This window comes from Melopsittacus undulatus, chromosome 5 (assembly GCF_012275295.1).
Source record: "Melopsittacus undulatus isolate bMelUnd1 chromosome 5, bMelUnd1.mat.Z, whole genome shotgun sequence".
Classification (NCBI taxonomy): Eukaryota; Metazoa; Chordata; class Aves; order Psittaciformes; family Psittaculidae; genus Melopsittacus; species Melopsittacus undulatus.
Genome location: NC_047531.1, coordinates 49,123,200 through 49,143,080, shown reverse-complemented (window position 1 = coordinate 49,143,080; position 19,881 = coordinate 49,123,200). Strand labels below are relative to the sequence as shown.

Sequence of the window (19,881 nt, the reverse complement as noted above, 5' to 3'; positions counted from 1 at the left end):
CTCAGTTAATTATCTGTAAGGATTCAGACTCCAGCAAATGTTAATTATCCTTCCATCAATCTCATGTTCACAAAAGCTTAGTAGGGCTATTTTTAGCAATACAGATATCTCCTTCCTCAATGAAAAAGATGCTCTTTTCTTGCATATCTTTTTGCAAATGTTAAACACATTAAATGGAACCGAGGGGATTTTTCCTCTCTTAGAAACCATCTTAATTAAAGTGCTAAGAACAATACCATCTTCAGACCCGAATGTATGATGTTAGAAATCTGGTATGGGGATGGGGCAAAACTTACCAGAATGGAGGGCTTGGAGTCTACATTTAATCCTGCAAAATATCCCATTGGTAAAGTGGTGCCCAGGTCATTCAAGGGGTAGATGCCTACGTAAGTCTTCTCATCCAGCACCTATAGCAAGGACTTGAACCAGTGGGTGATGGTGTTATATTCATGATGTAGGAATAACAGCACTATATTCAGATCAGTCAACATTCCTCATTTCTAGAGCTGAGGGTTGCGATGGGATCTCTGAAAGCATCAGCTGGATGTGTACCAGTGTAGCTGCTCTGTCTGAAACCCCAAGCAGCTGGAAGCAATAGCATTGAGAAGTTTGTCCCTCAGTTCGGTGTTTACTCTGGAGCTTAATGATGAGCATTGGGCTGTCTACACTATTAGTGTTTCCAAGTTTTGGACAGAAATAGGTAGAAAGTATGCCCTGGGGCCCAGCCTGCTTCCCCAACATCATAAACCATATTTGTTTAAACCATAAACTTTACAAGCCAATACTACTTCCTCTGGTAGTGTTCTTACACTGCTGTGTCCAGACCCCAAGAAGGAGACTTTAGAAAGGAAAGGCTCACTCAGTATGGGAAGATCTGTTAGGTGTTCTGGTAAGTAGCTCTCATGCACTCAGAGGAGAGGATTTTTGGAGCTTTAGGTACTGGAAATCATCACTGGGTATATTACATATTTTCTGTGTGGCTTTGGGCAAAGTGCTTTGGCCTTGATTTTGTACCAGGAAAGGAAAAGGGAGTGTAGCTACTGGCTTCAGTGGGATCTGGATCAGGACCCTTGTCGCTCTGTAATTTCTAAGTTTCCCATCTGGTTGGAAACTTTCCTTTAAGACTTCACTGTTTTCACTTTACAGGCATCAAGTCTCTTGCAGTGCTCCCTCCAAACAGGTGGCCTCTCTTGAGAGGTTATCCTCTCAAGCCCTGTTTTACCTTGTGGCTTCAGATTATTGCTATAAAGCAAATAATATTTAAGCATCATTATTCTGCATCCTCCCTGACATGCATATATATTGATGGGAAGTTGGTAACAGTGGAGAAAGGAAGGGAAAAGAAAACTATCAGCACTTTGCTTGAAAGTCAGAGCACTAAAAAGAATTGGAAGTTTCAAGGTAACCCTGATTCTTTCTCCACTTGTTATGTTTTCCATCCTGACTCATAGCTCTAGGACTCCATCCCAACCCCAACCTAAGCAGTATTGACAGGAAAGGATTATCCACAGGAATCTGACGTGGACAGTGCCAAAGAAAAATCTTTCTGAGTGGAACAAAGCTGGCCTTATTTGAACCAGATTCTTCCTCTAGGACTGTGAATGGACACCAGGATACAGGGCACAGGAGTTAACTGTGCAATAAGTATTACATCAAACCCATTTATTTCTAAACAGGATATGTCATAAAATGAGACATTACCTCTTTGGCTTTTGTTCCTCTCACAGTGAAATTGGAATCACTTGAGAGAAGATTCAGTCCAAATGCTAAGCTCAGCATCTAGATATCATTGTCTTGGAAAAGATTTAGAGATGTTTGTGTATCTGCAGCAGCCAAAGGAACACCTGCTCCATAAGCTCCAATATGAAACAAAGCAGAGTTCAGGGATCTCTTTGTTTGAGGCCTAGCTGGCTACTACTGTGATGCTGCATTAACTCTGAATAGCTTTGGGGTTTAGTATTTGCATTATAAATGCAGGAATCATCAAGTGCTGCTCTTAAAAAGAGATTTCCGAGTTTGCTTTCCCAGTGCATGAGCAATTAATCACTACTCCTGAGAAGATAACATTATATAGGGAGCTTGCAATGTATTGTATATTAGAGATTCTAGAGTGGTTTTGCTATGTGAGCAAGAAGATAATGCACTTTTTGTTTTGGTGTCCAAGGCAGAACTGCTTTTTGAGCATCCTTGGTCAATATTAGACCAAATGGGTTCTTGGCAAAAGGGATTGCTCTATATGTTGTTGTACCGTCTCATGCCAGAATTATAAATAAGCACTGGTAAAGACCTGCAGGTAAATACTCTGTCTCTGCATATCTGCTTACGGTTGGGAGAGAAAGGGCAAGGTAGCAGCAATGTGTGAGCACTCAAGAGGACCAGGAAGGATGAGTATCTATCTCCCTGTGCTACATATCATATACAGCTGGTACTAAAACCAAACCTAAAACAGTCACAGGGAGTCTTCCCCCTCCCTAAACACCTATAGATGATGACACAAGAACTGGGCCAGGGGCCAGTTATTACTAAAACGGCTAAATTGGGCAGCATAAGTAGCACTTGCTTCTAGAATCAGCCCCGTGCTGGCTGAAGGCACTTTTCAGGGGGTGGTACCACATGAGGAGAGCATCAAACAGGACACATGAGCCCACGGCGCTGCCGGGCCAGAAGGGACATGGAGGGGGAGCTGCGGCGTCTTTGCGAGCAGGAGGAGCGAGGCGTAATGCCGGGGCAAGGGATGCCGTGGGTCGGACGGACCAACAGACAGCCCCCACGGAGCCCCCGCTGCCCTGCCGCGCTGCCACCACGAGGGGCCGCCCGCCGCTACCGCCTGCCGCCGGCTTTCCCAGCAAGGCCTGCTCGGGGGTAGGAGATCGTCTATGATCCTTTTCGTTTCAATCCTCCCTCCTCTTCCTTGCAATGTAAGCAGCCCGATAGTTCAACTGCTCAGTCCCTCCTTATGAGGAACGGCTGAGGGAACTGCGGTGCTTACTCTGGAGAAGGCTTGGGGGGACCTCATCACTCTCTACAACTGCCTAAAAGGAGGATGGAAGAGAGGTGGGGTTGGTCTCTACTCCCAAGTAACAAGTGATAGGACAAGAGGAAGCAGCCTCAAGCTGCACCAGGGGAGGTTTAGATGGGATATGAGGGAAAATTTCTTCACAGAGAGAGTGATCAGGCCCTGGAACAGGCTGCCTGGGGAATGGTGGAATCAGTGTCCCAGGAGGTGTAGATGAGGGCCTCAGTGACATAGAATCAGCTAGATTGGAAAAGACCTGTAAGATCAAGTCCAAGCATTACCCTGGACTGCCAAAGCCACCACTAAACTAAGGGCAAACTGATCTCCACTTACAGCCACCCCTCATCTACCCCCTATAGCAGCACACACTGTATAGCTGCTGCCCCTACCCCTCATGGCTGCCCCTCATCTTCCCTCACAATCACCCCTCATGGACACTTCTCATAGCCCATGACTGCCCTTGCTCTCCCCTCATGATCTCCCCTCATGATCTTCCCTGATGTCCTCCGCAGCCATGCCACTGCCCATGGCTGCTGGGGTACACAGACCAGCACTGGCACCCCCTTCCTGTCCCTGTCAGGACATGCTCCTGAGCACTGACGTGGTTTAACGGTAGACTTGGCAGTACTGGGGTAATGGTTGGACTTGATGATCTTGAAGGTCTTTTCCAACCTGGTTCATTCTATGATTCTCTTTCATCCTAGAACATTTTAGGTCTCAGCATCACTCTCCTCCTTGAGATGCTCTCCAGCTCAACCTCACCTTTCTCGAAGAGCTCAAAATGGGACAAACTGCCCTTGGCATTACTGAGCAGAACTGATGACCCACACTGGGTGTTTTTAGGCTCTTGTGTCTGTACATCTCAGAAAGCTTCATTTACTGTGGTCATTTAATTTCTCCGCAGCTTTATTTACACTACCAAGTTATGTCAAACAAGATGGTAAGACTAAATCACTAAACCACCTTTAAGCTCCCAGAAACTCTTCTTCCTGTTACAAGTTATTTCACTTGAGGCACCAGCTGATGTGCAACTGGGAGAAGCCCCTGCACAGCACAAGATTTATCTCCATCATGTTTGCTGGCACAGCTATTTGGGCAAAGTCCTTTCAAATGTTTAAGTCCACAGTGCTTTGGTATAATGACTTCTTCATCTCTAAGATGGGAGATTTAGATCTTTGAGATCAAATATAGCCTAGCTGCACTGCTGCCTTTATCCCCTCCAAGTTCCCTCATCATGTAGCTACCACCCTTTAAAGCCCACTGCATGCTTATGATCACCTACCTTGTTGTTAACAGGTTCTATCAAATCTTTTAGATGGTAGGTAGTCTAATAACAGGGATTGCCTACTTCTATGAATTTGGCCTCACAAATTGCTAAGGATGTGATGATGCCCATACTCCTGAAATCATCCTTTCCCAAACTTCTGAATGACAGTCATCTACCATGAAGATTGAAACAGTTTATGTGCCTTGCAATTCAGCATTCCAAACTATGCAAAAAACAGCAGCCACTTTGGAGAGATGACATAGGTCCTGTCGTGGTTTAAAACGAAACTGCACAATTCGTGCACTCACTCCTCCCCTTGCTCCCCCAACTCCTGGAGAGTTAGGAAGGAGAATCCAAAGAATGTAGCCCCCATGGGTTGAGATACGAACAGTTTAATAGCTAAAGTATAACACAAATCACTACTGCTACTACTACAAATTATAATGATAAAACAAATAACAAGTGATAAGAATACAACACCTCACCAGCCACTGACCCATAACTCACCCCACCCTGCCCAACTGAGCACTGACTGATACCTCCTCCAACCCCCAGAGCTCCAGCCCTTCCGGGTAACTCCCAGTTACATCCTGGGCATGACGTGCTATGGTATGGAATACCTCTTTGGCTAGCCTGGGTCAGGTGTCCTATCTCTGCTTCCTCCCGGCCCCCCCTCCTTCCCTGGCAGAGCATGAGGCTCAGTCCTTGGACAAACCAAACATTTGAGCAGTAACTCAAAACATACTTGCTATCAGCAACCGTTCTCAGCCCAAAAGTCAAAACACAGCACTGCACCAGCTACCAAGGAGAAAAAATGACTGCTACTGCTGAACCCAGTACAGGTCCCTTCTGCACATTATTTCTGTTCTACATGCTCTGGGAATTGCAGTCTTATCAAGGCATCACTGGCAGCATCCAACATAGCATTCATTCACTGCATAAATCACTTATTTCACATATCACAAGTTAACATGTTGGGGTTCTGAGCCTGGAGGTCAACACCACTGTCTTAAGCTGACTCAAACCTCATTTTCACAAACTCACCTGTAACTACAACAGATTAAGAGTGCCCTCACATGCCCATATGAAAGCTGAGAACAAGTACAGGGCTGCACCACATCTGCTGCTTCACTCAAGCCCTTTCCTGCAACCTCACTGGAAGCATCCTGGGAAGCACAACTTTAAGTAAGTAGCAATCAGAAAAAAAAGGTGCAAAGAATATTCCAAATGTTTATTATGTATTAAAAATACCGCAAATAAGCCATACAGTTCATTTCACAGTAACCTGAACAACATTGTTCAAGAACTTCAGAAGTCAACAATGAACAGTGCAGTTCCAACAATGACAAATTACCTTAATGTCATGGCTCCCTCTTTCTCTGCCAGCAATTCCTTCCTGTTTACAGTTGGAACAACTCCGGATATGGTTCAATATTTTATTTACCTAGGAGAACTCCTTTTCACCTGTGCTGTTCCCATAAGCACACCACTTCTGGAAGGTGCTGTTTCAAGGAATTCTTCCAACATAGTCACGGATCTGGCTAGTGCAGGCTGAGGTGGGATGATGCCCACAATGTATTTCCAAGATATCTGTGTGCAGAGTCCTTTACCAAATCTTTGGATAAAGTTCAAAAGTAAACTTAAAAAAAGAAGGGGTATTGGAACTCCTTTCCAGAAAGAGAGAAACCCAGGAACGCGTGATGAAAAACTGGGTTTTAAATGAGCATCTAGAGAATTACAACACTTTTTTCTCACTCTCAGCCAGTTCCTAGAAGGATCCTTTGCTACCAGTGCTGAAGGCAGACACCTGGGGACAACAATGGTGACAATCAGGCACCAAGTCCTGAATACATAACAAGAGTTCAGGTTACTGTCAGCTGTGTGAAAACCTGGAAATGTATATGTCCTTTGCCTTTGTGTGTTTTGGAGCATACTATTATCGTTAACACAAGGTGCATTTGGTCCTTCTCTTTCCTTGTTCAAATTTGTGATAGCTTTTAGAGAAAACCCTGTATTACCCTGTACTAGGCCTTTCCAGAAGAGACACATTCTCATTGTGGAAACACTCTAAAAATAGCACAAAAATATTACTGTACCCTCTTGAAAGTTATCTCACCCTTCAGATGACCCTTCTAAGCATGGATCTGCACCAGCAGCTGAAGATGCTCCAAAGAAGCCTGTGATCACAGAGAATTAATCTCTCCAGCCATGTGATGGAACACCACTCTTAGGTCTTGGTCCCAAATGATGCCACTTAGCTCAAACCTTCGAGTTGAGGGGGCTCCTTGTTAACTCCTTGGTATAAAGACTCACAGATATATACTGTAGCTCAGCTGACACCTGGTAAACTGACCACAAGGCTGAATCCCAAACTGTAGAAACAGGTAAGTTGCTTCAAACCTGGTCCACACTTCAGGTTTACTGCTCTAAACAGCTTAATATAGGGATGTAGTTTTGTTCATGTGTTTCTTAAACCAAAATATACCAGTAAAAGTCCCAGTGCGTACAGAAGTATGCTTTTCATACCAAAAGTTGTAGCTTTTCTGTGTGGGGTATCTAGTGTCATAGTGTGAAATACCTTCATGCCATGAAATACGCCCACGCTGGTGAAATACCTTTGTGCCATTAAATACGCACATGCTAAAGAGGCTGTGGTGCCTCAGTTACACCACTACAGCTGCAGCTTAGTGCAGCTTACTGCAGCTTACAGCTGCACTGATTGATAGAGATGAGCCCTTAGAAACTCAACCCCCCACTAAACTCTTGTTTTCTGGAAATTAGAAAAAAAAACCAAACCAACAACAACCAAAAACACTACACAAGAGAGAAATAAAGGAAATAAGCAGAACCGTCTCTATTATTAAAGTATTCTTATTCTCTTTGGAGGTATCAAATTGCTTTTAAAAAGAGTAAAAAACTGGGCATACAAAAGCTATTTTCCTTAATCCATTATCTGCACAAGGAGCATCGCTGCCTAAACTTTTTCATGGATTTTTTCTACTTTCACAAACAACCTTTCCAGGTCATTCCTCAGGTCATCTATTGAGCTCTTCACAGACTCCAAGTTGTTCTCATTATTTTCAATTTTCACCGAGTAGGAGACTAAACTATCCACTGCAGTTCTTATCATTTTCAAATCGGAATCAACCTGGCTGACAGAGGATCTCAGTTCATCTACAGAGCCTTCCACAGAAGAAAACTTTTCAAGATAGCCTTGAGACTCTGCTTCACCCTGGAGATTCCCTTGATCCAACAAAGTACTGATTTGCTTCTGGACATCCTGAAGAGCACTGGAGGATGGCAGTTCACTGATGCTTCTCCTCAAGTTCTCCACGTCATTGTACAGCGAGGTCTGTGATTCACCAAGATTTCTCAGGACATCTGTGACTGAAGTTAAGTCCATGTCTGAGATTCCCTGAAGAGCAGCAATGCTTTGTTCTAGGCTACTGAGCTTATTCTTATATTCTGCCTCCTTAGAAATAAAGGATCGCAAGTTTTCACTGTTTTGAACAGCAGCAGAAGTTAGAGACTCCAGGCTGTCTTCTATGTGCCTCAATCGAGACTCCAGTCCTTCACTGTTCTTCCCAAAAGTTTCTAATGCTTTTCTGAAGAGCTCATTTTCTTCCCATTTGTTGAGGTCAGCTTTAACTTGCAGCAAATCTTCATCAAGTCTTTTAATGTCACTAGGGAGATGCATAATAGAATCCTCAGCTCTCAGAACTTTCTCCTGTAAAGCTTTTAATGAAAGGTGTTCAGTGTCTGCAGCCTCTTTGAATTTCTCATGTTCTTGTTTGAGGTTGACTAGCTCTTTCACTTCAGTATACACATCCGACTCCATGGAGTCTATTGTACTCTTCAAGGACTCTATGTCCTTTTCTTTGGTTTTCATGGATGCTTGTATCTCATCAAAAGCATCTTTTAGCACCTTAATTTCATGTTTATACACATCTGCCTCCTCTAATGAATCAACCTTTGCTTTCATATTGTTGATTTCATCTTGGCTCCTTTGCTGGACTTTGGTGAATATAGCAATGTTATCATTTATAGACTTGGTTAGCTCTGTTAGTCTCTCTTCAACTGTGTTTTCCAGAGATGTGAAGTCTCGTTCCCTTGCATCCTTCACCATATGGATGCCATCAGACAAGTCTTTCAATATTTCATTTTGCAGCTTCTGCAGCACCTCACTGATGCGGTTTATTTCACTCTCCCCTTGTTTAACAGCCTTCTCAGTCACCTCCTGCTTCTGCTGAGCTATTTTCATCATGGACTCAAATTCTCCAAATGTGGCTTGAAGGGAACGCACCTAAAACAGAAATAAACATGGTTAATACTTACAATTTCATGCTCACCCTTTGTGTCCTTATGGCCCTTGTTACTGTATGAGAGACCACCTTGCAATCCTTCAAGCTCTCTACCCAAGATGACCCTGTGGTGAACGAATACAGGAGGCACAAAAAGCCCATCATCTAGAGCCTTACAGCCATACAGAGAAATCAGTCTTCTGCTGAGGATCCTTGGCCTCACTGACCTGCCACAGATGATCCAGGAAATTCATGTGTAAAAATCAAATTTCAGCCTCTTGAGTTTGCATCGACAACCCTGAGCCATCCCTCCCCTATATGATGCCTGGTTCTACAAGCTGCAAGTCCACAAGGGAGGAAAGGGAGGGGGGAAAGCAAACAAACAAAAACCATCTGGCATCAGCTTCTGAATACAGAAAAGCTGGCAGTAGAAGTTAGCAGGCAGTAATACCCAAGGCCAATTCATGAACATGAAAGAAGTTTCACAGTAGACAAGAAAGAATAACAGGAAAAACTAAGGGGAAAGGGGAGGTGGGAATAGCTGGGGGAGTAGTGACATTTCTTATACACCAGTTGAGACACAGATTTTTCTTGTTAGCTATTTTTTAAGATAAAAAACATAGAAAGGCTTTAATGTTCTCAATACTTAGTACCTCATTATTCATACACTCACATGCTCTTAGTGAATGTATATGCACACAGGCAGAGAACAAAGCTATAGCAGCTGCCAAGGGGACTCACTTGCATCTATCTGAGGTTAATACAGAGGGCTGTTACCACTGGACCACAAAGGTCCAGTTAAAAAAACTCTATCTTTACAGTTGGTTTTAGTAGCATCAGGAGGGAAAAAGGCAAGGGGTAAGTGACCTCCACATTGGTATACTCTTACAATTAAAGGTAATATCCAGGCCAGGGAAGCATGCATTACTTCATCTGGGGGCCATGCTGAGTATCAGTCTCAGACTGTGGAGAAATCTTCTTGTGTGCATGTGGGGATTGTACTTTTTGAAACTTTGTAAAGCAATGTAAGAACTCCCACCGGCTGCAACAGGAATCCATCATGTAGAAAATACCTCAAGGCTTTGGCAGGATGGCAAGTGCTGAGTAATGCATGCTGCCTTGCCTCATGCTACTCCCTGTGTCTGAGGGGTATATTAATCAGTCATGCCACACGGGCTGCCATGTTTACTGATTAGATACACAGCTGGAGGGGTGCTTTTATTTTAGAAATAGAAGGAAGTATATTTTATAAGTTCTTAGAAAAAAATACACAGAACTCCTTTTTTTCTTCATAACTGAAGGAGGCTCCACCAGTTCTCAGTCACACTCTGAACCCAGAAATTATTTTCAAAAAACCTAACAGATCTACTATTTAGAAATTAAGTTATTTATATGTATTTTTGCAAGACTAAATCCCTGGCCAAATTGTCCTCGATTTTCATGGAAGTCTCTATTGTGTAAGGATTGTGGGGTTTGGCCATGAGATTTACCCTTACTCCAATAGGTCCCTGCAGTTTGAAGCACACCCATATAGATGACTTCTTTTTTTCCTTTCCCTCTATAAAAAGGTCTGTAATGTCTTTACATTCCCTATGCTTGTATTCTCTAGTGCTCAAATATGAAACTAGAAGCAAGCTGAGGAGGGGGGGAAGCAGATAATACTGCTGCATGTATTACAGCAGTGCACCAGCTGTTACCATGACTTACAAACCTCATTTTCATTATGAAAGCCTTAGCTTTCATTCATACTGATTTTTTTTCCACACAGAGCATTTTCTGTATCACCATGAATGGACTTCAGAAATCTGAAAGAAGAGCACAGCAGAGTTCTCCTCTCCCTCTCATGACAGAATTTTTCTTCGACACATTCAACCAAATCACTGGATTCTTATTTGCAATTAACTCTCTTCACTTTTTAGTCTAAGAAAAAGCATCAGAAATGGCCAGAACTCTCCAAAGGCCAGAAGGTCTCTGCTGCTATATGTTCACCAGAGATTAATCCCACTCCTCCTTAAGTGGAAGCACTTTATACCAGTTCCTCCACTTCATCTGGACAATTCTCATACTGGAACCTGAAATTATTCTCCTATACTTCCCACTGGCCAGCCACATGAAGGTCAGAGAGCTCTGCCATAATAAAATGGACTGGGGTCTTCAAATTAGACCAGCTTCTAATCTGACCTGTCCTAACCAAGAGCCACCAGGGCCAAAAGCAAACCCCTTGCATACGAGGGGTAAAACTGCAACTTCAGAATAGTAGTTTGTATTCACTACACAGTTGGTTTGCACGTGCACCTATGTGTGAGTTTGTGCATTTGGTGTCCATGGCTGGTACGGTTTGAGATCATAGCCCTTGAAAGGTTTCACAGCATAAACAGCACAAAAAATGTATCTATAGCTAACACCTATGATTTCTCTAATTGGCCACACTATCTTGTGTTTAAACACCAAATGACCTTGGCCTCTCAGAGAACTGTGCTATATTCAAGACTAAACTTCCACATCATTTCCTTTCTCCTACTGATGTGTAAAGCAGATGAGTTCACATAAAACTCCTGACAGGAGCTGTCTGCAATAAAAAGACAAAGGCAAAGCCAGTTCCAGATGGCAACCTGCACTGATGGCACTCTGCAGGACCCTGCCCTTTTGTAAAGCAGTGACAACAGCCTGGTCTCCTCTGCCTCAAGTCCATTCTTCTGTAAAGACGCCAAACTAAAGCAAGCAAAGCTTTCAAGGGTTACAATGAAAATCTGTGTAATCTCCTTCCCCCGCCATTTTTGCCTTACTTGTATGTATGTTTTACATCAGCCACCTGCTATACACAGACAAATAAAGTTTCAGTTCTCTTTGAAACCAACTATTTATAAACATTGGTTACATACCTGTCTCCTAGAGTATGTCAGATATACCTATGATTTTCTGCAATGACATGGAGATGGGAGGCAGCAAAATGTACCTATTCTTATGCTTATACACAGCAAGGACTTATATACTGCACATACATCTGCATTCCATGCTCATGCATTGTAACCTTGGGTCCTGCACGCCTTGACATTGCAATTCCTTCCTTCCTACAAAGAGTCTGTAAAAATGCCTTAAAAAACAGGAAAAAAACAACAACCCTCCCTAGTTCAAATCATGACCCAATCATCAGTGAGTAAAATCCCCAGGATTTAAAATTAGCTTCAGAAACAACACTGCAGACCTGAATTTTACAACCCTTTTCACCCCTAATGTTAGTTTTCCCTTTCCTCCTTGTAAAGGAGAATGAACAACAATGTTGACCCTATAAACTCCACGTGTGCATGTTGCCTTCCTTCTAGGAGCACCACAGACCAGTCAGAGGATCTCTGCTAGCGCCTGTCCCAACCACCCTGTCCCCTCACCACCAGCCCGGAGGGATACAGGGAATCTGCACAGCAAGCAGTCAAGCTGAGGCAATAATTTCCTTTTCTTTGATCTGATTCAGTCATAACTTTACATACCACTTTCCAACCAATTTACCTACTCCCCAGACAGGAGCTTGATTACACGTTGATGATACACCCTCACAGACGCCATTTTTAAAAGGTTTTAGGCATCCCAAAGCACATCCAGATGGACAGTGCTGTTTGTGAAACTGTAGCTCGGGGGCTAATAAGGCCTGAGAGAAAACAAACTAAGGAAACCAGCATTTCTTTCAATACATTTGAGCCACACCCTTTGCCAACAACTTGCCAGCTCTTCTGCGGCCCTGGCCTGCCATGGACACAGAGCGTTGCTCCCTCTGCCAGAGACAGCAGCAGGAACGTGGAAGGCAGGGTACTGCAGGCTCAGAGTTTCTGGCATGGTCTCTGCTGTTTGGTGAAGCTGGCACACGTTGTTTTACAGAGGCAGGACGGTGCCACATCCAACGGCACTGCCACGCCAGTGCACACACCTGCCCGCTCGACGCGGCGACAGAGCAGCCCATCTGCCACGCTCGGGTTCAAGTGACTGGCGAGCGTCGAAGATGCGGAACCACCGCCAGCAGGCTCTCGAACTGCAGGTCCTCCGCACTGCTGGCAGCCCAAGCGTGCTGCCTGCGCTGCCTAAAATGGCTTCGCGCCCAAGCCGTGGAGGAGCGAGCTGGGCAGCGAGCCGCCTGCGGCCGCCACTGTGGGCTGCCCCTCACGTCCCGCCCCGGCCCGGCCCCTCGCTGTGCTGTGCTCCGCTCCCTGCCAGGCATTCTCTCTTTACGAGGCCACGTTTGCAAGCGCAGGCCCAGGCTCGATTTGCTCCTCTAATGCCATGAAAGCATCTTTACGGAGGGGGAGAAATGGAGGGGGTGGGGTACGGGACACGTCTGCTCTCCCGCAAGCCGGGCTGTCCCAGAGCTGCGTGACTGCTTTTTTAAGGGGTGAACCCCCCGCCCTGCCTGCCGCCGCGGGGCTACTCCGCAGGATACCCCGTCCGCCTCCCACCGATGCCCGGCGCCGCGCTACCTTCTGCACCACGGCGTCCAGGGTGGCGGCCAGCTCCTGCCGCTGCCGGCCGGAGGCCTCCCGCTCCCGGGCGCTCCTCCCGACCTCCTCCCGCAGCTGCCGCACGTACCAGCCGGCGGGCAGCGCGGCGCCCAGCACCACCGCGGCGCCCAGCAGCAGCGCCCAGCCGCGGCGGGGGCCAGCGCCGGAGCGGCTCCCTCCGCCCCCCCCGGCGGCCCTGCCGCCCCGGCCGTGCGATGCCGCCGGCTGTTTCTTCGCTGCCGGCTCCTCGGCGCCTCCGGGCTGCGCGCTCTTGTCGTTGGCGGCGGAGGGTGGGCTTCCTCCCTTAGCGCCCCGGTGCTTGGCGGCCGACATGGCAAGATGCCGTCACCGTCGTACGCGGAGCGGGAGCAGAGGGAAAGGGCGGGAGGGATGGAGAGAGGGAAAGAGGGAGGGCGGGGGCCCGGCCGGGGCAACGCCGCGCTCCCCGCCCCGCCCCGGCCCCCGCCCCGGGGTGCCGCCACGCACACGGGAACGGCCCCGTATCGAGGCAGGCAGCGGGACGGCAAAGCAGCGGGCACAGCGGAGGGCTGCCCCGCCCGACCCGGGGTGACAGACCCGATCGCGGCCTCCCCGGCTGTGGGCGAGACCGAGTCCGGAGGCCTCACAGCGGGTTGCGCCCGGCCTTCCCTTGTCACAGCCGCGGGTGTCCCCAAGCCCATCCCGGTGCCGCTGCCGAGTAGTTTTAGTGGCCCCTCGCAACTCCTGTTTTGCTATTTGTGATTTCGGCCCCCAGAGCAAACTCCAAGAGCAAGGCACTGAGAAAAAGTTTTCTCCATCCGCATCCTTGTTTCTGTGCCTGCAGAGCAGGGACTTGGCATAAGGCTGGTCCCTCGGGCACACAACAGCTGCCTTGACTAGCAGCAGTGCTTCCGGCCCCACACGAATTCCCACCGGTTTTGCAGAGTGCTTTGTGTGAGCACACTCAGTCGAAGCTGAGAACTCGCCACTCAAACTCCCCACGCAGCCTTCACACTCCCAGCATGCTCTTTTGCCTCACAACGTTGACACGAGTCTGCTGTATCCCAATAGAGCATGTCCCAGCACATGGCAGGAAAGGATGAGCATGCTTCCTCCTGCACCATGAGCTCCAGCCGGGGCCTGCCAAGGTGCCAAGCAAAGACATCCCACTGTCTTTGTCTCTCAGTTTTTATGCTAGTAAGAAACCAGATTAGAGGGAGGTGGGAGCAGACTGATTTGGATACGTTGCCAATGAAAGAACTGTAGAGGAAAGAATAGAATCATAGAATAGTTAGGATTGGAAAGGGCCTCAAGATCATCTAGTTCCAACCCCCTGCCATGGGCAGGGACACCTCACACTAAACCATATCACCCAAGGCTTCATCCAACCTGGCCTTGAACACTGCCAGGGATGGAGCATTCACAGCCTCCCTGGGCAACCCATTCCAGTACCTCACCACCCTCACAGTAAAGAATTTCTTCCTTAGATCCAATCTAAACTTCCCCTGTTTAAGAATAAAGCAGAACAAAGTGATGGGATAAGGCACCGGTGGAGGAAATGGCCTGCTGTGCACTGGATTAATTAAGCAGTTCTATGGGAGGGGAGAATTGCATCTGATGCTGCAATACAGGATCCTTATGCAAGTTCCACCAAGGAACTGGGTGGGCTTGAGGCTGTGGTTTTAGGGCATTGGTAATAGAGGGCTGGGGGTAGGTACTCTTCATGGAGAAAACTGGTAGGGAATGTGCTGTACAGACGTGTTTGGGTGGAAGGGAGATATATATAGGAATAACTTGAAAACTCTGTTGAAAATCCCTCAATTTTTTCAGCATCACAAAGACCTGCTTAAACCCTTTTCAGAAACTGAGTGGTTGTATCTTAAACTGTTATCATGTACTTACTTGATTGTGGAAACTTGAAAACAATACAACCTAAGTGCCTTTCTGCTGTCTGCTTACAATTTTGGCCAGACTATAGGAGAGGTGATAGCACAGAAAAAGCCTAAATTTTTAAAAAATTGCCTTGAGTTCAGCAGTATTGTACCCCTTTTTTGTCCTTTAGTACTAAGTGAAGAGGTTAACAGACTAACTGTTGTCCAGTAAGAAATACAACTGCTCTGCCAGGTTACTATGTCACTGATGGCTTAGAGAGATGGACTTTTTGTAACCTTTGATGTCAAGTTGTCCACATATGTACAGCACAAGGCCAAGGTGTGTAACTGCATCTGGTTTTTGTAACTATGGGTTACAATTCACAAAGTGAGTCCTAATTTTTACAAGAAAGGACTGAGGAATATTCTCTTTTAACCTCACTGGGTACCTTGCAGGCAACAGCAACACAGACTTTCACATACTAGCTGAGTACAAATACAAGTGCACTTGCATTTGCTTGGCTTTCTTCAGCTCTTGAGCCCCCCATGCCTTCTTCCCTTCTTTAGTCCCTTCTGCTGATGTCCTGTTTGCTCCTTCCTTTGAAGTAAGAAGCAACATTTACTCCCCAGTTTTGTGAGTTGCCTGAAGATTCAGAGTGAGATGCATATTGCAAGTTGCTGTTTCAGTGTTAGTAGAAGAGACCTTGCAATCAGGTGGAGACTTGTGTGTTGCTGGCAGCTTCCATGAGGTTCTTGGACCCAGGATTCTGGACCTAGGACAGTGTTGTAATGAAGTGGCCAAGTAGCTAGGGTATCAGGATGGACTTGCCAGTATTTTTGAAAACTGCCTTTCACTTCACTACAAGATGATCAATCAACAAAGTAAAGCTGATCCTGTACTGTTCCTTTCTTTTACAGTTAGGAAGACCAGAGACTTACACAAGTAGACTTCTATTACTGCTTCTGTCTCACGTTCTCAGGGGGTCATGCAGAGCAATAATGGCTCTAGACCTGGGCTAAATGCAAACAACTGCTAGACAACTAGTAGCAAATGTGGTAGTTTCAAAAGGATTTGGTGTTTATGTTTTTAAAAACAATACAATGAAAAGTTCTTGGCTGTTGGTTTTTCCCTCAGACATGTTACTCTTCTGCTGTATTTTAAGGTGTGTCCTTCTAGCTAAAGCTAACTTTTACAACAAAAAGTCTTCACTCATGTTTCTATCTGTTAATATTGACCGTATTAAATATCTGTGGGGGATAAAAGAAAATTCTGTTCAAGACACAGAGCCAATGAATGAAAATAATGCTTTAAAGCTATATGGGGGCTTCTGGGCAGAGATCTTATGTGCATTGCTTCGGTGTCTCTAAGGCATGAAAGAAAATGTTAGTAGCAACAAGCTCGTTCCAGTGCTATGCCTGGGCTGCTGAACTGCTGATGTTAATTTGATTTATTTCCTTCTTGTGCTTTTATGTTACACGGAAATGTATTGCTTGCCAAGAGGCACTGCACAAGTGAAGTTCAGCACATTACTGTGCAAGCCATAACTCCTTGCAAGAGAAAAGCTTGAGGTGCTAATGTATCTGTTTCTCTCTTTGATGACAGCAAGAAATCCCATGAAGTTTTGTCTTGGAAGACATTTTCTGTTCTTGGTTGTTCATTTGATTTTCAGTAGGCTTTATTTTAAAATAAATTTTAGGTTGAGTATTCTTCAGAGACAACAGTCTTTACCTAGGCACTATCACAGCTCCTGATGTCAGACCAGCAAATCCAGTTCCATTCAGCACTTCCAGCAAGGTTTAAGAGAAACTGAACTGTTTAGCCTGTATGTGGTGTTCTAGGCAGTAACTACTACCATGGGTAATAGAAGCAGAAATTATAGTTGAATGTCTAAGGCATTTTGTCAGCACACTTGTATTTAAACACCAAATGACCTTGGCCTTGACCTTCTACAGACCTGAAGCCAAAAGTTACTATCTGGAGATAATGCTGAAGTGACTGCAAATTACAGACACCACAGCAAAGCTTGCTTAGCTGATTGTACTAACTATGATAGTCTCAAACAGTGGAGAGCTTGCACAGGGTCAAGAGGTTGTCTTGAATACATCCCAGAGGTGGCTGGAGCTGATAAAAGGAGGAGGCTTGCACTGAAACAGTTGAGGAACCTTCGATACTCTGTCCACCTCAATACCATAGGAGTAGAAATCTTCATCAGTAAATGAAGCACCCTGGGAAGGTTAGGACAGCAGTTTCCACAGTGAACATCCAGCCACAGCCTTAACTTCTCACACTTTGTAAATGTGATAAAGGGGATCTCAGATTTCTCTTAGGAAGGGGCTAGAAAGGGCAGGATTTGTAGAAGTACCCTGAGACTCACCTTTGAAGCTGTTTATTTTGGAGAGCTTACAATAAGAAGTGAGCTGTATGGATGTTACCAGGGATGATAATCAAGAGGATCATCAATGTTAAGCATGAAGGGAAGCAAATCTTTTTCAGATAGTAAGGTAGTGTAGGCAACTGTTCTACCATTTCTCTTCCAGCTTGGCAGGGATAAGGAAAATGTTAGCCATGTACTAGCTAAGGCTTGTTCTCACCATGGAGCCAAAGCAAACTATTCCACACCAAAAGTATTGCTCTACAGACAACTTCTCATTGCACTTGGTGTAGTGTGTCAAACTCTTTGTTTCCTATGTACAGAAAGACAGAGCACTAGTGTGGAAGGGAGTGTGCATTAGGGATTCGCTGAGGTGTAGAAGTAGCTAGAGACTGCAGACTGGTGCTGTTGTGGAGTTTACTGATATACCAGTTTCTCTCACGCTTCAATATTCTGGTTTGCCTCTGTGAATTTGAAGCCAAATGCTTCAGTGTGGAGAAGCAGCAATCCTGTTAGCCTCTCACAAGACTTATTTCTCATTGGAACACAGGAAACCACAAAAAAGCAAGCTGAGAACGCATCCTTAACACCTGCCTTGTGGACTTTTTGTCTTACCCTTGAGCCTATTATCAAATCTGGGCCTGATGGTCTCAGCCAACCCAGAGTCTTACCATCCATCTGTTAATGCTAAAGCCAGTCTGACTGGCTCAGTTATTAGGATTAGGGTAAAATATCTCGTGACTTCAAGTTAAGCTCTCAACTTATTTGTCATGAACCCTTGGTAAACAATAACATGCCTTGCCCTTTCCCTCTCCTCCCACTCAAACCATCAGTTAGCCATATAGTGGGACATTTCTGACCTGTAGGGCCAAATGCAGCTGCACGTCTTACCTACTCAGTAGCTGTAGCTGTTTGCTGGATAAAGCAGTGCATTAATTGTAGGTTTTATTGGCTTTGCCAGTTTTACTGGTAACAGTAAGAAAACGTTATGAACTAACACCCTGCAACGGCTGAGCACAACCTGTTCTTCACCTCAATTAACAGTGTTTCTATAGTGAGGGAGAATTAAGGCCAAATTGAGACACTAGTCAAAATTCCAAATTTGTACACTGCTGTGGTTTAACCCTTGCTGGCAGTGAAGCACCACACAGCTGCTCACTCGCTTTCCCAGTGGGATGAGGGAAAAGAAGCAGCAGCGTAATAGTGAGAAAACTCATGGATTGAGATAAAAGTAGTTTCATAATTGAAATAAAATAATAAGACATTTTAATGAAAAGGAATATAACAAGGACACAAGGACATTAATCTTATTAATTGAGCAGAACACATTTAAAGGTTGTCCAATTATTTTTCTGGCTGACATTGTAGAAGACACAAACAAGAAATGAGTGATTATTTCTCTGTGGAGAAAATCTCCACAGTAGGTAATCTACTTCAAGAACCATATAATGGCCTATAGATTCAGTGCCTCTGGATCAGGAAGGAATTGAAACCAAGAAGGAGATTAAGTGTCGAGTACTGTGGTGTCCAACTTATTCTTGGCCTTTGGACTGGAATCTGGAAGAATGTCTTTGGTGCCTCAGCTATGTACACAGATGCACATCTTAGATAGATAGAGAGACAGATAGATAGGACCAACTAGGTACTTAATGAGCTCCAAAACAGCTAGTGTGCTGTGGGAGAAGGGCACTGATACAACTGAAAAAAAAAATGTTGTTTTAAAGCCATCCCTTTCTGGAATCCCCTCTCTTACTCTGTGATGTAGGGTGATACCCCTGAGATACTTTTTTCTTTAAAGTTGATCTTTCATACAAATATTTAGAAGCTAGTTTACTTGGTGAGGCTGGGGCATCCCTTTCCCTCCCTATGCAAACCAGGCCGCTGAGCATCACAGGTTTCCTCAGCTGCCAGTCCACACAGCACACAAAATGCACCTAAGTCACTGGCCCTGGTGTTTGCAGCAAGTACTCTTTGTGCAGTTTTAGATTATATAGCTGGTTAATTAATAAAAGGTGCCAGCTGCCATCATACCAAAAAGCAGAATACAGCTTCTCCCCATGTTTCAGAAGGCATTTAAGACAAAATGGATGTAAAAAAATAACACTAAATAATGTCCTCTTAAGTGGAAACAGTCCTGTACAAGGCAGCCCATCTCTGTGCCATCAGAGTCTTCTCCAAGGCTCTTTGGAGCTTCTCTCGGATTGTCATTGCCACATGACATGCAAAAACTAGGGCAAAGTAGCACAAACATAGTTATTTAAAACATCGTCTTCTTTCTGGGAGCTATTGGATTAGGCTGTTGGACTTAATCCCATTTAATGTCTCTGGAGACCAGGCTCAGAATGCCAGGGCTGGCAGGTGCTCTGCACTGCCAGGAGCAATTGCTCCTACCCAAGCAGGGCATTGCATTTGCATAGCCAAACTCCCTTGCCTGCTTCAGGACTTCGCTTTTATAGTAGAGGTTAATAGGACCTACAGTGGGCTTTGGTCTATGCAAATACAACATCTATCCCATGTAGTTCACTGTGTGTGCTAAAAGATTATTTGCAGGAAGGGGACCTCAGTGTCTTCATGACAAACAAAGCTTGATT

General features: G+C 45.2%; 1 protein-coding gene across 1 annotated transcript; it reads right to left on the bottom strand.

Moving 5' to 3' along the window:
• Positions 1-5,493: 5,493 nt before the first annotated feature.
• CKAP4 (cytoskeleton associated protein 4) lies at positions 5,494-13,462 on the bottom strand. The gene is made up of 2 exons (XM_034063257.1): positions 13,048-13,462; positions 5,494-8,586 (listed from the first exon to the last, which is right to left on the bottom strand). Exons 1-2 carry the CDS (start codon positions 13,399-13,401, stop codon positions 7,258-7,260), a joined length of 1,683 nt encoding a protein of 560 aa, XP_033919148.1. The 5' UTR covers positions 13,402-13,462; the 3' UTR covers positions 5,494-7,257.
• Between the last annotated feature and the right edge of the window lie 6,419 nt (positions 13,463-19,881).

What these genes read in the sequence shown, in the direction of transcription:
- CKAP4 (XM_034063257.1), bottom strand. Translation starts at nt 13,401, where the DNA reads ATGTCGGCCGCCAAGCACCGGGGCGCTAAGGGAGGAAGCCCACCCTCC. An exon ending in TGGACGCCGTGGTGCAGAAG is followed by an intron (nt 8,587 to 13,047) that starts GTAGCGCGGCGC and finishes TTTCTGTTTTAG; the next exon opens with GTGCGTTCCCTTCAAGCCAC.